The 16008-nt window shown below is 34.9% G+C and overlaps 3 protein-coding genes across 5 annotated transcripts in view; 2 read left to right on the top strand and 1 right to left on the bottom strand.

Moving 5' to 3' along the window:
* On the top strand, positions 2759 to 5536 carry LOC104742222 (protein WEAK CHLOROPLAST MOVEMENT UNDER BLUE LIGHT-like 2). Of its 2 annotated transcripts, none has more exons than XM_010463198.1 (3): positions 2759 to 2958; positions 3068 to 3632; positions 3713 to 5536. In XM_010463198.1, the coding sequence occupies exons 2-3, from the start codon at positions 3093 to 3095 to the stop codon at positions 5384 to 5386; spliced, it is 2214 nt and encodes a 737-aa protein (XP_010461500.1). In that variant the 5' UTR covers positions 2759 to 2958; positions 3068 to 3092; the 3' UTR covers positions 5387 to 5536. The 2 variants fall into 2 exon arrangements, with proteins under 2 accessions (XP_010461500.1, XP_010461499.1); XM_010463197.1 differs by having other exon boundaries at positions 3051 to 3632.
* LOC104742223 (photosystem I chlorophyll a/b-binding protein 5, chloroplastic) lies at positions 5464 to 6746 on the bottom strand. 2 transcript variants are annotated; one of them, XM_010463199.2, is made up of 5 exons: positions 6494 to 6746; positions 6287 to 6419; positions 6081 to 6193; positions 5795 to 5991; positions 5464 to 5718 (listed from the first exon to the last, which is right to left on the bottom strand). In XM_010463199.2, exons 1-5 carry the CDS (start codon positions 6676 to 6678, stop codon positions 5576 to 5578), a joined length of 771 nt encoding a protein of 256 aa, XP_010461501.1. In that variant the 5' UTR covers positions 6679 to 6746; the 3' UTR covers positions 5464 to 5575. The 2 variants fall into 2 exon arrangements, with proteins under 2 accessions (XP_010461501.1, XP_019090909.1); XM_019235364.1 differs by having other exon boundaries at positions 6081 to 6177; positions 6287 to 6587.
* Positions 14770 to 16008, top strand: part of LOC104742220 (protein DCL, chloroplastic) — a gene marked incomplete in the record, with an annotated part of 2376 nt that continues 1137 nt past the window's right edge. Inside the window, 1 exon segment of the mRNA XM_010463196.1 lies at positions 14770 to 15280. Coding sequence (XP_010461498.1) covers positions 14904 to 15280 — 377 coding nt within the window.

Raw genomic sequence — 16008 nt, 5'->3', positions numbered from 1 at the left:
CTAGCGACTGAGTAACAAGAGAGGTGGGTTGGAATATTTGATTTTGTCTAGCCACGGACAATACTTCTCCACAAACACTCCAATTCACTATCCATTCCTTTAGTGTCGAATGACACCTCCACCTAGTGTCGAACGTCACCCATCGCACCACTTGCAAACCAACACACATACTGACGCTCACAGAATCACTTCCATCAATCTCTCATCATCCAAACCTAACTCCAGTTGTCCTCCTAGGACCCAAATGCACAATTACGTGGTGGTGTTACGTGCTGGTGTTGACCAACACCACCTTGGTGTCGTTCGACACCCCAAATTTACCTCAAAACCGTCTATACCAGACCACAATACAAACACTTGATTAAAACACAAACTGACCGTTCATTTCACAAACCCACCATTGGATATGAAGCTTATAGCACCACAAAGCTACCTACCAAAATTCAGCCAAATTGGACTTCATTTCATCCTCCAAACATTGCCCCGAAGTAGCCCTCTGGAATCAGTTTGCGCTGTTCATCCGTAGGTGTTGGTATCGACCGACACCAAAATGGTGTCGAACGACACCAACCCAAAAATCACGACATCCGAGCTTCCCTTCAAGCTCCTTCTCGCCGCAAAACCCTAATACTTCACAACCATCTATTCCCTAATCGATTAAACATCAAACAACACGACTTACCTGGATAACAACCATGAGAAAGCCTCCTTGACTCTCCTAATCCACCACCAAGTAATCACATCCTTCTCCTTACACATGAAGAGGATGGATCTCTTTTCTCCTCCCTTCCAGAGAGCACCACAACTCTTTTGCTTCTCTCCTCCTAGAACTACCAAACAGATCCCTCTGCTCCTCTTAACCCTCCTCAAGGCTCCCTTTTCTCTCAAGATCAAACTCCCAATCTCCCCTTTATCTTTCTCCTTCTCTATTAGAAGCGACCAAAGACTCCCTCCCCTAGGAAATAGGCTGCTCGTGCCTTTTAAAACGAGACTTAGGGTTTCCAAACTAAATCAAGCTAAATCGATCGATTTTGAAATAAACCAAACAAACACCAATTTAGTATAAAAGAGAACGAACACAAGACAAAAAAATTCTGATGGATACGAGACGAGACGGGACGAGACAAGACTGTAAGAGACGAGACGAGACGAGATGAGACGGGATGAGAGGAGATGGGTTGAGACGTGTTTCCCATTCCAAAGTAAACATGACTAGATTTAATTTTATAATTTTTACATGAAAAATAATACATCTGTGCTATAGGCCTATAGCACTCGGATTAATATATTTTTTAGCCATTTTATTAATTTAAAATCTATACTAATAAAAAGTAGGAGCTATAAGCTCATAAGACCATCCACATAGAATTTTAAACAACCAATAGAAATTTGACATATCACTTATTAACATTTTATACAATTTCCAGAATTTTCTATATTAAGAATTATTTTAAACTACCTATCATGATTTGACATGTGATTCATTAATATTTTTTAAATTTACAGAACTTTTTAGAAAAAGGAAAATTTTAAATTTATGGAAATCAAAGAACTAAGCACAATATCCCACATCGGCTAGAAATTTTTTAGACATTGGTTCAGAACCAGTATAAATAAGATTAATATGCCTCCAACAACGAATGAGCAGGAAAGTTTGATTTATCAGGCATCCAAGTTTAAAAGTTTTATTTGGTTTGATCTGGTGTTTGATTTGATCAAATTAAAACTTTAAACAGTTTCAAAAAAATATTATAATATTTAAAAATTTTACAAGTTTAGATATTATACATATTGAAACTTTTAAAAATTCTTAGCTTTTAAAAAGTTTTTAAATATTATAAGTTTAAAATTTTAAAAGTTTAAAATATTATAAATATTGATGCAAAACATAAATTATCTTATTCTTTCATTAGTTTTTTATTTTTGGGTATGATTTAATAGATGAGTTGATATTCTTTCATTAATTTTTTATTTTTCGGTCTAAGGAAAAAGGATTGACATTGCAAGACCTTGTTTGAGTCAAATTTTGAGGTTTAAAGAAGAAAGATGGACGACAAACACACATGTTTTATTAACCATCAGTTATGGTTAGAAATTTTTGTAACTTTATCCAGAACCGTTTAACAAACGGGTAAACGGTTACGTTTAAATACGGTTACGGTTGAAGCGGTTACTGTTATATACGGTTACGGTTATTTGATAATCTGATATGGTTGATATTATTTGATGATATAATATAATTGATATTATATATTTATAATTAATATGTTCTTATAGTGTACTCATATTTCTATATATCATATGATTCATATTAACAACTAATTATTAGTATATTTTATTATGTTTTTAAAATATTATAAACCAAGTAAGAATATGTGAGGTCATCAGTTTAGAATATGTGAGGTCATCAGTTTGATTTGCCTCGCCTGGACGTCAAGTTAAATTTATGATTTTTTTTATCAGATTTGATTTTATAACATAACTGATTTTTATATTTTAAAAAATTGTGTATCTAAATTTTTTTTTTTCTTAGTACTAATTTTAATTTTTTTATGAGATAATATTTTATTACCGTAATCAATCATATATAATTTTTATCAAAATATATCAAATAAACTCACGCATAGGGTGAATTCAAAACCTAGTCTATATAAAAATATTTTTTCTGTGTTACTACCTAGTTAATTATATAAAAAAGGAAAATTAAAAGAACCAACAGATGTGAACGAGAGGCGTGGCCTCCACGCCCTAGTGGACATCTCCGTTATTCCCTTTTTTTTTCTTTCTTTTTTCAAATCTTTATCTTCTGTCTCGTTTCTTAAAATTTTGTTCTCATTGTTCATCTTTAGTTTCTGATAATCGTACGTTGGCGTGATCTGATCTAAAAATTATATATCTCTTCAAATTATCTCCCAGAAGATTTGTCTCGCATTTTGTAGTATTTCTTTTTTTATGAAGGTACGATATGTTAAAATCGCATTTTGTTATTTTGATTAATGAATCCCTTTTGTTCATATGATCACGTTATAATCTTATTTAAATGCGTGTAGTGATTTCATTTGTGTAGTTGCGTTTGTGAGAAACCCTAACCAATGATGGATGATGATAAAGTTTCCAATGAGCTCTGTTTATTCCCTGATCTCAATGTCCATAATGTCCATACCTCGACGCCTTTTGGTAGTATCGTATTCGATTCATCCATTTGTGATCTCCTAAACTTGGAAGATGGTGGAGATACGCCAAATCTTATACCGGAACATAACCCGTTTTTTGATTCTGTGGATGGACATCAAGAAGCAGAGTCGTCTCCGAAGGTGTACATTGCACCAAGAGTCATGACAAACCATCAAGACTCGTTTTCGCTAGATTCTCGAGTAGACGACTATATCGAAGACGCAAGGATTTTGCCTGGCTCACCTGGAGGAATTCAAGATCTTGATCTCACACGTCTTAGAGTTCCTGGCTCACCAAGAGCTTTTGGGCATCCGAGATCATCTGGATCCCCGCGTTTCGGGTCACCAACAAGTCCTATCTTGATCGATACCGCTGCACCTTTTGAATCGGTTAAGGAAGCAGTTTCCAAGTTTGGTGGGATCACAGACTGGAAAGCACATAAAATCCAGACAATTGAGGTACTAAAATAAAACTTTTGCCTTAATTTTCATTGGACCCGTCTTGTTCTTAGTATCTTGTGTTTTATTATTGTCTCCAGAGACGGAAGACAGTGGATCAAGAGCTTGAGAAGATACAAGAAGATATGCCTGAGTACAAGAAACAAGCAGTAGTAGCGGAAGAGGTGAAGCAGCAGGTGGTGATGGAGCTTGAAAGGACAAGGAGTGTTGTCCAAGAGCTAAAACTTGAGCTAGAAAAGGCTGAAAAAGAAGAGCAACAAGCGAGACAAGACTCTGATCTTGCAAAGCTGAGAGTGGAGGAAATGGAGCAAGGGATAGCCGATGAGTCGAGTGTTGCATCAAAAGCGCAGCTCGAGGTGGCTAAAGCGAGGCATTTCTCAGCGGTTTCTGAGCTAGGATCTTTAAAAGAAGAGATAGATATAATGTCTAAGGAGTATGAATCTCTGTTGAGGGAAAAAGATTCCACTGCCAAAAGAGCTGTGGATTCAGTTTCGAAAGCTAAAGATGTAGAGAGGAAAATGGAAGGTTTGACTATAGAGGTACTTGCCACTAAGGAGTTGCTGGAGTCAGCGCATGCAGCTCATCTTGAAGCACAAGAAAAGAAATTCGATGCAGCCATGGCCAGGGACCAAGACGTTTATAATCAGGAGAAGGAACTCAAAATGGTTGAAGAAGAGATTGAGAGGGTTAGACAACAGATTGATGCAGCTGATGATGTGAAAACAAAACTACAGACTGCTTCTGGCCTTCAGCAAGACTTGAGAGCCGAAATAGCGGCTTACAAAGACTCAAACATGGGGAAGAGATACAACAGTGACATACAAGCAGCTGTTGATTCCGCGATGAATGAGCTTGAAGAAGTAAAATCAAACATTGAGAAAACAAACTCAGAGGTGAAAACATTGAAGATAATTGTTGGATCATTGCAGTCAGAACTCGAAAGGGAGAAGAGAGATCTATCAGATTCCAAACAGAGGAACAGCGAAGAATCAAGAGAGGAGAGATGCACAGAAATAGCCAAGAAGTTGCAAGAAGCGACCAGAGAGGCAGAGGAGGCTAAGTCACTTGCCGTAGCTGCTCGAGAGGAGCTGAGAAAGGCAAAGGAAGAGTCGGAAAAAGCGAAAACAGGATACTATGCGATAGAGAGTCAGTTAATAAAGGCGAAAAAGGAAATGGATGCAGCTAGAGCTTCAGAAAAGTTGGCCTTAGCTGCAATAAAAGCGTTGCAAGAGACTGAATGTGCTAACAAAATCGAAGACATTAGTAGTTCACCAAGAAGCATAATCATTTCAGTTGAGGAATATTACGAGCTAAGCAAGCAGGCACATGAGGTAGAAGAGGCAGCCAACAGGAAACTAGCGGAGATCGTCTCCAAGATCGAGGTGGCTAAGGAAGAGGAATCAAGAATCTTGGAAAATCTTGAGGAAGTGAGTAGAGAAACAGCTATAAGAAAGGTAGAGCTGCAAGAAGCAATGGGGAAAGTTGAAAAAGCTAGAGATGGGAAGGTTGTTATGGATCATGAGTTGCGAAAATGGAGGTCGGAAAACGGGAATAGGAGTCCCGAGGGGGGGAATAAGGAGAACTTAAGCAAGTCGAAATCGGCTTTACATAAACCAACATCGTTTGCGTTTGGTGAGCAAGGAAGCAGTAGTAGTAATGTGACGACCCCTGAAACAAAAAAGAAAAAGAAAAGGTTCTTTTTGTTGCCAAAGGTCTTCATGTTCTTGTCAAGGAAGAAGTCATCCAACAAGTGAGTTTATTACAGGTAGGTTTTACTGTCCTTTTTTTTTAACATATTCTATTTGTATGTTGAGTATCTGAATTGAGAGAGAACAGTGAACTTTTAAGTTTATTGGTTAGAACAGATTTATTGTACTCTTAAATGAAATAAAGGTATTGATACACTTGTCGAATAATCGGATTTTCGTTACAAAAGAATGTACTTAAGAAGCAGAGGTGAAGAGGGTTTGAATAATGGTCTTATGCCACGGATTTGAGAGATGCTCCACAAGGTTATCAATAGGGCCAGTGTGAGTCACAGAGGCTTGAACGAAGAAGCCGAGCATCACCATCATTGCTAGACGACCTGTTAAAAAAACCAATCAAGCAATGTCACACACACAGAGATTACAAGTAAGGAAGCAAACCAATGAGTCTATTACCATTCTTGATCTCTTTAAGCTTCCAGTCATGAGCATTTTTAATGTCCTTAGCCAAGCCTAACGGGTTCAAAAGCGGTCCTCCGGGGTATCCAGGCTCAAGCCCTTCGAGTGCTGCTTCAATTCCAAAGAAGAAAGATTCTTCTTTTGCTTGAGATCCCGGAGAGACAAAATCCATATACCTTTTAGTCTCAGCAAACCTGTGGAAACAATAAAGAATCATTCTAAGCTTTTGTTGGCTAACAATATAGTTATTAGATATACATAGATAATGAGTTTGATTCATTACCCCATAAGTAGGAACTGTACAAAAATGAGTGTTTTTGTGCTAGCAAAATCAAATTTGACAGCTCCAGCTTTATACCAAACCGGTAAATCACGAATCCCTGTGGTCCGAAGCAGCTATGTAATGCAACCAAACAAACTTCTAAGCTAGCTATGTTTTGAGATATTTCAACATTGCAAAACTGACAATGTTGGAGATTAGTGATTTACATCTGTGAAGAGTATTCCTGCAACACCGAGCATGGCGAAACGAGAGTGAACAAGCTCTGCTTGAACATACCATTTGAAGCTTTCCGGATCCTCTCCTAACCCGAGTGGGTCGAAACCATAATCTCCAGCTAACCTTTATTTTCAAGAACACAAAAAGATGGTCTAAATCTAAAGCTTTTGTGCAAATGGAGACAACAAGGAACTCACTTTCCATCAAGATAAGGAGGAGGGTCGAGGCCAGGTAGCCACGTGGGACGTTCAACAGCCACCGTCGGATTTATGCCTCCTCCTGCGGCTCTGACGGATGAGATTCTTCTAGTGATGAAGGATGAAGCATCGCGACGATGGTGAAGAAATCCTCCGGTGATGCCTCCACGTAAAACAACGGCCATTTTGCTCTGTTTTTTTTTTTTTCCTTACGTTTGTGTTCTGCTCTGACTCTGTTATTGTTATCGGCAAGTTGAAGCTAAGAAAGTAACGTGGTCCACGTAAATTAGTCATTTTGTTAAAATCCGTAGAAAAATATAAATAAAAAAGGGTAACTATGTCTATTTAGAATGAAACGGTTTGAAGTTTTAATTATATCTCATAATATTTATGTTTTTGTCTTTTGTTTTTAGCATTCTATGGTACCTTGGAAAGTAAAATGAAATAAACCCCAAATCCTGACTAGAGTATGAAAGAGTTCGAAGTGATGGACAGTATTGCGAACTGAAGTTGTTGAGACTTGTCTAGGTTGCAAAGAATTACAGTGTACACGGAAAAGAGGTGAGCAAAAGGAATTGTAATAAGATTTTACAGGAAGATGGAAAAAAGAAGAAGAATATGTTATCTATTTTCTATTTAAAATTTGGGATAGAAACGAAATTTCTCCAAATTTTAAAACATAACAATAATAAAAAAACGTAAGACTCGGAAAACAATAGCCGCTAAGAAATTTTCAAGACACTAATATCGAGACAACCATTCTAACCACCACCGCCAGTGCCGGTGAACTCACCGGTGCCGGACTGTCATCGCGTCCTCTTCTCCTTTAGCTCTATGTCCCTTTGTTACAACTTTTTCCCTTTATTTATGTTCTTTTTTCTCCCTTTTGTTACCTTACCAAACCTACCCACATACTAGGCTTCTGGTGAGATGTTCAATTAAATGCAAAGGAAGAAGATGATGTCCGGCCTTCCCCATATATTTGAGTTATGTGTATATTTATTTAAACAATACACATGATTTTAAAACTAGTAATTAAATGAAACTTAAATCATTAAAAGTTACCCGTCTACGTGTTGGAGGATCCATGTCTAGATTTATATTACTATCTTGTGAAGACATATCTATAGTCACAAACAATATTAAATTAGTTAATAAATAGAAAATTAAGCTAAAATTAAACAAACTATTATATGCCCTGTTTTAGAAATCGTTAGGCGCTAGTCAGGCGGTCGGACTGTGCCTAGCGCCTAACGAAAATATCGGAGATTAAACAGGGACTAATCAGAGATTAGTTTTAGAGTTATTTTATTAAATTAATAAAAAATATATATAGTATTAAATATATGTATAGTTCTGTTTATGTTAAAATAAAAATATCAAATAAAATATAAAATTATAGTATTGTCTTTAAAATTACGGTAAACACATCAAAACATAATTTAAAATAAAATTTATGATTTTCATTAAAAGTTTGTATATTAGTTATTGTAAAAAATCATAAACTCTTAATTTAAATGTCTAAATAACAAAAAAAATACATATTTGATTTATATTTGGTTCTAAAAATAATCATTATATACAAAATTAAGCGGAAAGTAATCGAATTGTACGGGTTATAATCAAATTAGACAGGTATAATTAGATAATCGATGCTAGGCGGGGATTAATCATTAATCGAGGCGGAGATAGTGGACCTAGCGATTTTACGGGGCGTAATCGGTGCTAGGCGGAGATTTTTAAAACAAGGATCCTATGTATATTAATAAACTAGCTCATCATGCTTAAAAATTAACTAATAAATTCTCAAATATCTACTATAAACTAAACTAAAAAGAAAATAAGGTGAGAAAATAAAACTTACTTATGACTTTGAGATGAAATAAATGGTTGATTACTATTTTTTAAGATTGAAGAGCTTCAATGTTTAAAGAGAAGAGAGTCATCTCTAGATCTAGTTTTTGTTTTCGGGAATATGAATTTTTTGTTGTGAATTTTAATATTTATGAGTGTATATATATATTTTGAAAAGTAGAAAGAAACACAAGTTTAACCAATAAGATGAGCACTCAGATTCAACTAGTTTAGAGCACGTTTTTACCCAAATTTTATTGTACGCAGAAATAAACAGAAATAATCGGACCAATAGTACAATTCACACAGTACGCAGTTTCTTTTCAATTTCAGACTAGTATAGAGTTTTATAGTATGGAGAAGTGCATACTAGTTTGGAATGGTGAATGACTTATTAACTCTCTAATTTACACTTTTTTTAGGCATCTTTTTATCCATGTTTTGCATTGTATATAGCCTAACCTTAGCATTTTTAGGTCCTTAACCTTAGGAATTTGCATTTAGGCTATTTAGGGTGCTACATTGTTGCATTTGTGCATTTTGGATGTAAACAGGTGCCTTGGAGCCTAAAAAGAGCAAGAATGAGGTGAAACCCAAGCATACACCCGATGGAGTGATCGTTCAAGAAGAACAGTCTGAACCTTAACCCGATCAAGAGGACTTGAGCGCAAGAGAACAACTCGAAGCCACATCCGAGGAGGCACCCGACCACTAGCCTCGTGTGGACCTACGGGCAGAGCTGGGCGTCTAGGTCAAAGGAGTTTCCATATATAAACCCCCTTCTTATTTTCTCGCTAGACACGCCGCAGACATTGACGAACCAGAGAGCGAGAGCTACTGAGGGAGAGGGAGAGCGATTTTTACACTTTCCAAGCTTTGTTAGGATTTGATTTTAATTCTTTTTGGCTATTTTTCCACAGCTTTTTTTGTATCTTTACACTTCTGTCTCTTTTTCAATATTTCATTATTCGATGCAATTCTCATTCGTTTGTGTTTTTATGTCGTTTACCATGAGATCTAAGTAGTGAACCAAAGTTTCTAGGGATGGGTTAGGTTAGTGAGTGTTCGTAATCGAATAGGATGTTTTAGATTGATTGTTCGTATTAAAAATCCCTTCAAGATAAGTGTTCTTAATGCTAGTTTCAGACCGAGAGGTTGAGACTAGATCTAGGGTGTTTTGCCATCGAAATATGTTTGTTGAAATGCCTGAATCAACTTATGCTAGAGATTTACTCACTTAGCCTAATAGATTAGATGAGTAAGGAGTTTATTGACAATGGTGAATCGGGTTTTAATGCATGCTTAGTCATGTTTCTTCAACAAGAGTTGGATAAGGAAGTGAATATGATTGATTGTTTCTACCACGAGAGTGGATTAGCAAGGGTTATAAGTTCATTGTCTAGGGAATAGATTGCTTGAGGCTTGTAAAATGTTCTAAATCGATTTGGAATACTTAGGAACCGATTACCCCATCCGTAGGAGCTTTCGTATTTTGATAGTTTACAGTTTTACATCAACTCGCCCCTTTACCCAAACTGGTACTCGATCATCAGCTTCGTGTATATCCTCGAGTAGTTTATCATTGTGTTCTTGATTTTGTTTACACCACCCGATTGCCTACTCGATCTGGTACTCGATTGCTTGCATCGTGTACTTAGGCCGAGTGGTTCTTGTTTTATTTCCTTTATTTCTGCTCACCTTAGGTTGTTAGATAAAACTCCTATTTTTACTTGGATTGACTTGGATTGTTCTGATCACATCTTATCTGCTAGCATAACAACCATTTGGATTGATAACATTTTGTACTATAACTGCATAGGGAATTGATATCCTGGGTGAAAAACCTGTTATTAAGAACGTATTGGACAACCCTTCACAACCTATGTAAAAATAATTAAATGTCATTAGTAAATATTTGGAAAAAAACGTTAGTGGTCAAATATTTGAAGGAAATATTTTTGGGCTTTGTTAGTTTAGGATAGTAATTATAAGTTGTATTTGGTATGAATGATATTCTATTAATGCTCATAACTGTTTGTTTTTTTGGCAAAGATTTCCTTAATTTTTTATATTAATAATTTTTGGTGTAAATTGTTTTGCAGATTTGGATTTTGTTTGGATCCGAGAATATTAATTTCAGATTTGAATAGTGACATTTGATCCGAATTCATATATATCGAGTAACAAATGGTTTTATCTAACTAAAAGATCCAATTGCAAATTTCCAGGTTATATCAATAATTAAACTTGACCGAATACCGTTGAATGTCTCATTTATCATTACTTACATTGTTTTCTAGTCTTTGTTGCTGGAGGTATTTTCGACCGAAGTGTAACCTCCCGACCGCCACTTTTTAGTGGGCTCTATGTCCAATCTCAGTCCATAGGCTCACTTTTCTTAATGGGTCTCACGTCCTCTCATTAGGCTCATGAGCCAATCCATATCCGACGGCCTGTTTGCTACGTCCGGGAGGCTTTAAAAACTTGTTACCGTCCCTACAAATCACCACATGATCTTTTCTTGTGTTTTGTCCTCACTCGCACAGTTCCCACAATCACTTCCCGAAAGATCACCCATTCTGAGACTACTCCAGCATAAACACGCTTAACTCTGGAGTTCTCGTAGGACATTGACCGAAAAGATAAGTGCACTTTGGTGACATAGGTCGCCAAATCAATTTTTTCAAAGTTCTCCACAAGTCTCTGATACCGAGGTGTCACAAGAAGTTCAACTTGTCTTTTACAAATATAGGAAAACATCAAAAATATATATATATTTTATAATATATGATTTTTTATCTAATAGCTTGTAATTATCTTATATGAGAATGCGATTCAGATGGATTTTTCAACAAGATTCGTGCTCGACTATAGATTTTATTTCCTAGTTTTCGAGTTTTCGTTTGAAGTTTAAACAATGACGTATTTGATACATTATGATTTATTCGAATTGATAAAATAAAAAGCCGAGAATGAGATATTCGAATTGAAATATATAATAACAGTTGAAAGGCTTAGACTATGGACAATGGAGGTGTTGAATCATTAATTCAATACATAGTTGAATTCATACAATGAGGTTGTTGAAAAATGAAAAAAAAAAAATCTAAGTGAATTCTTTCAATATATGTTGAATAAACAAAAGACTATATGACACATGATACATTATTCTTGGTTGTAATAGTATTTTATACTTTTAATTTCACCCTAACTATTTGACATCAAATTTTTATTTAGTTTTATTTTTACATCAAAATTTATTATTTTTCATACTTTATAAAGAGAGACTTGTTTCATTTTATATAACATATAAAAATATATAATAAAATAGATGGAGTAAAATGTTGGATTTTATTTTTAAAAACCATTGTAGATGATAAAAAGAGAATCTATGTTGAATTATTAGGTGGAGTAAAGAAAAGATGATGTGGAGTGTCAACAAGTAAAAAAGAAGGTGTTGAAAAAAAATCAATGTACATAATCATTAATGTTGATAAAATGAGATGGCAAATTTGGTTGTTGATAAAATTCAGCACCGTTAAAAGAAAATTATAGGTCAATTTGATATAACATTACAAATTTTGATAGACCAAATTAGTAAATTGTAGGTTGCTTACATTTTTTTTTTGGCAAAAATGTATATGAGAACATGTGGATGATTGAATGTCTGAATTATTTTTTCCATCAATTATTTCAAAACAATTCTATATAATTGTACAATGCAAAGGCAACTGAGATGTTGTTTCAGTCGTTTATGTGATACAGTCCAAAACTGTTTCGGTCAACGCAATGCAACTCCAACTTTCTATTCTTTTTTTCGATGTTGCAGTTGTCTTTCATTCATTAATTTTATCTTCAATATCTTAAAAAAAAAATAGTACTGTTTTACCCTGAGGGAAATCTCGTTAACTGGACTGAAACTACGTACATAAGAAATTCTAAGTGAATTCTTTCAATATGTTGAATAAACAAAAGACTATAGGACACATGATACATTATTCTTGGTTGTTAAAGTATTTTATAGTTTTAATTTCACCCTAGCTATTTGACATCAAATTTTTATTTTATTATATTTTTACATCAAAATTTATTTTTTTCATACTTTATAAAGAGAGACTTGTTTCATTTGATTTAACATATAAAAATATATAATAAAATAGATGGAGTAAAATGTTGAATTTTATTTTTAAAAACCATTGTAGATGATAAAAAAAGAATGTATGTTGAATTATTAGGTGGAGTAAAAAAAAGATGATGTGGAGTGTCAACAAGTAAAAAAGAAGATGTTGAAAAAAATCAATGTACATAATTAATGATGTTGATAAAATGAGATGGCAAATTTGGCTGTTGATAAAATTCAGCACCGTTAAAAGAAAATTATAGGTCAATTTGATATGACATTACAAATTTTGATAGACCAAATTAGTAAATTGTTGGTTGCTTACATTTTTTTTGAGGGCAAAAATGTAGATGAGAACATGTGGATCACATTGATTGAATGTCCGAATTATTTTTTCAGTCAATTATTTCAAAATAATTTTATATATGTATATAAATAATTTAACATCTAAATTCATTATATTCATATTCTATAAATAGAGACTTGTTTCATTTTATTTGGACAAAAAAGGATTATATCATTATTTTTAAAAATATATATTTAATTTTGTAAAATTAAATAAATCTTTCTTATTTTATTTTAATTTAAATCAATAATTAATTGTTGTTATTAATAATCTGTGATCATAAAAACAAAAATATAAAGAAAAAATGAAACAAAAATGGTACAATATAATGTTGCAATTTTATTAAAAAAAATTATTGTAGAGGGTAAAAATTAATTGGTTGTTGAATTATGATGTGGAAGAGAGAAGATGATGTGAAATGTTAAAAAGTGTTGAATAAATTAACCATTGTACATAGTTACATGGATGTTATGTAGTTGAATAGTACTAATTGTCATGCTGGTTGACAAAAGTAAAAATCCTTGCATTTTTATCAATGTTTTATCCAATCAAAGTATTTGTGATCCTCATTATTAGTATGAGTGTTATGAATGAGAAAAGATGTACATATTTGTGAACATTAATATAGTTATAGTTTTCTTTTTTATAAACCTAACTAAATTCTTATCATAATGATTATATAATTTTTTTTTTGTTATTTTCCATTTAATAATTATTATCTTATGACAATACTCGTTTGATTATGACGCTTCTATAATTTATCTTTATTTGATTTTTGTTTTTCTTTTTTTTAACACCTTCTTCATTAACTTTAGTAAAAGATTACAAATGTATCAATAAGCATACAATTAAAGGCTCCGCAAACCATACAAACAAAGCTTAAGTATAATAAAATAATCGAAAAAGTGAAATTACATGTTTTGCTTGTAAATAAAAGTGAAATTAAAGGCTCCGCAAACCATTTCCATCTCCCGCACCAGGCGATGGGTTTGTTTTGCTTGTAAATAACGCCCATGATATATCCATAATCTCTTTTTTCTTGTTAACGTTCTTCAACAACAGTAGATGAAAGATTCTGAGATTTTCTATAAAACATGTCTTCTTCCCTTTCACCAGTTTGATCCTTTGTAAATATGAAATTCCTGGATCCCAAATCCGTCGACCGAGGCACCAATTGCAAGGAAGAGTTGCAACATGCCTCAATTGATTCACGGCTAAAATCTCAAGCCAAACTTCAAATAGAAACACAACATATTCAATCTGAAAATGGCAAGCCAAATCGACATCGTTGAAGGTGTATCCAACAACGTACATGAAAGATGCTTGAGCGAAATTGTTGGAGAACACTCCCCCACAGGCATCCAGATCTGGATTCAGAGTCCCCCTTTCTCGTTTCTTCATCACAAAATCAGAGATATGGATTTGGAAAGCAGAGTCATCGACTAGTCGGTGATGAATACAAATGATTTTAACCTTGAACCAAAGGATTCCGGTTGAAAAATTTCTGAGTGGAGAGACGCTGACACTATTCCGAGACTCTCGCCGGATTATGGTCGGAAGGAGAATCTCACAAAAGAAGAAAAAGATAATGAAACAATTGAACACTAACATCTAAAGATCACCCACCCGGATCATTTACCGATGGTAATACCTAAAGCTTTGTAGAAATTAGAGAAAGAAAACAATAGCCGACGTCGGAGAAGCCGACGCCGGCCAGAAACGGTGAGAATCACGAAAAGTTTTGTTTGGTCGCTTTGAAAATTGCCCATAGAAAGAAAACTGCTTCTCGTTTCACAGCCTATTTGATTTTTGTTTTTAATAATCTCAATTCAATTTCTCTTATCTTTGTGTTCATTTTACATTTTATTAAGCATCCATTGTTTATAAAAGAAAAAAAAAAAAAGAAAAGGAACTTGTAAGGTCCAATAAAGGCCCAAAATGAAAGACGTTCGTTCGTCTCCATCCGCCCATTCTCTGGTCGCAAGCTTTCCACGGTTCATCATCAGACTTCTGCGAATGGATAATGTAACCGTTTAGCTCTCTCTCTTCCCCCACTCTCTCTACACTTCCATTAAATCAATCTTACGGCCATGAGCTTGGCTTCCGTTTCCTGCTCGCCGCCACCGTGCTTCCGCTGCGGAGCTTACATCTTCTCCTTTTCCTCTTCTTCTTCTTCCTCACCTCTCTGTTTGTATTTCCCGCGTGGTGACTCTACTACTTCCCTCAGGCCTCGAGTTCACGCCTTGCGAACGGAATCGGACGGCGCTAGGATCGGTAACACGGAGTCGTACGGCTCCGACTTGCTTCGTCGGCCGCGTATCTCGTCGGGGGAAAGCTCCGAAGAGGAGGAGGAGGAGGAGGAGGAGGAGAACGGCGAGGGCGATGAGTTCGTCGATTGGGAAGATAAGATACTTGAGGTTACCGTTCCTCTTGTTGGATTCGTCAGGATGATTCTTCATTCCGGGAAGTACGTCTTTCGTTTTCCCAAATTCTTACGATCAGAATCAGTATAACACTGTTTGCCACTGCGTAATCGATTGCAATACTTCATACTAGATGCGGAATTCACACAGATTTTTGGTGTTTTTTATTGTCTAATTTAGTAGTTTACTTGCTGATATGATCGAAATGAGAGCTCAAGAGTCTCTCTGTTGTTCTGTGAGGTCCTATGAGTGTTTGTATCTGTTGATATGGTCATGTACTTTTAGATGTTGCTACTGCGTAAGCTCTAAGCATTTAGGAGGCAGTCGATTGCAGAATTTTATAGTCTAGATGGGGAATTTAACAATTGAGTGTTTGTTGGTTAATATGGTCATGTATTGGTTCTTGTTCTTCTGATCTTGCATGAGTCATGTCTAGAAGTATTTAGGAGGCTATCGATTGCGGATGATTCTTCATATTCTAGAAGGAAACGAGTGTTTATCGGTTGATATCATCATGTACTGGTATTTGTAGATATTGTGTAAGCTTTAAGCATTTAGGAGGAAATCGATTTCAGAACTTCATATTCTTGATGGGGGAACTTAACACTTGTTTGTCTAGTTGGGTTGATATGATAAAGTATTGGTTCTTGTTGTTCTGAGCTGCCCGCATGAGTCATGTATAATAGCATTTGCTTGGTTTGGTTTACGGTAGAGTTGAAAGAGTTTAGCTGCTTTCAATATGGATTAGATGTGAATTGCTGCTGCTTTTTTT

Source organism: Camelina sativa, chromosome 14 (genome assembly GCF_000633955.1).
Source record: "Camelina sativa cultivar DH55 chromosome 14, Cs, whole genome shotgun sequence".
NCBI classification, from domain to species: Eukaryota; Viridiplantae; Streptophyta; class Magnoliopsida; order Brassicales; family Brassicaceae; genus Camelina; species Camelina sativa.
The sequence above is the reverse complement of the archived record's forward strand: the minus strand, read 5'-3'. Positions and strand labels throughout refer to the sequence as shown.

Excerpts from the sequence above, each read along its gene's own strand:
- LOC104742222 (XM_010463198.1), top strand. The coding sequence starts at position 3,093 with ATGATGGATGATGATAAAGTTTCCAATGAGCTCTGTTTATTCCCTGAT. Across the intron at positions 3,633-3,712 it reads ATAAAATCCAGACAATTGAG|AGACGGAAGACAGTGGATCA; the intron begins GTACTAAAATAA and ends TATTGTCTCCAG.
- LOC104742223 (XM_010463199.2), bottom strand. The coding sequence starts at position 6,678 with ATGGCCGTTGTTTTACGTGGAGGCATCACCGGAGGATTTCTTCACCAT. Across the intron at positions 6,420-6,493 it reads CCTCCTTATCTTGATGGAAA|GTTAGCTGGAGATTATGGTT; the intron begins GTGAGTTCCTTG and ends TTGAAAATAAAG. Across the intron at positions 5,719-5,794 it reads GCTTAAAGAGATCAAGAATG|GTCGTCTAGCAATGATGGTG; the intron begins GTAATAGACTCA and ends TTTTTTTAACAG.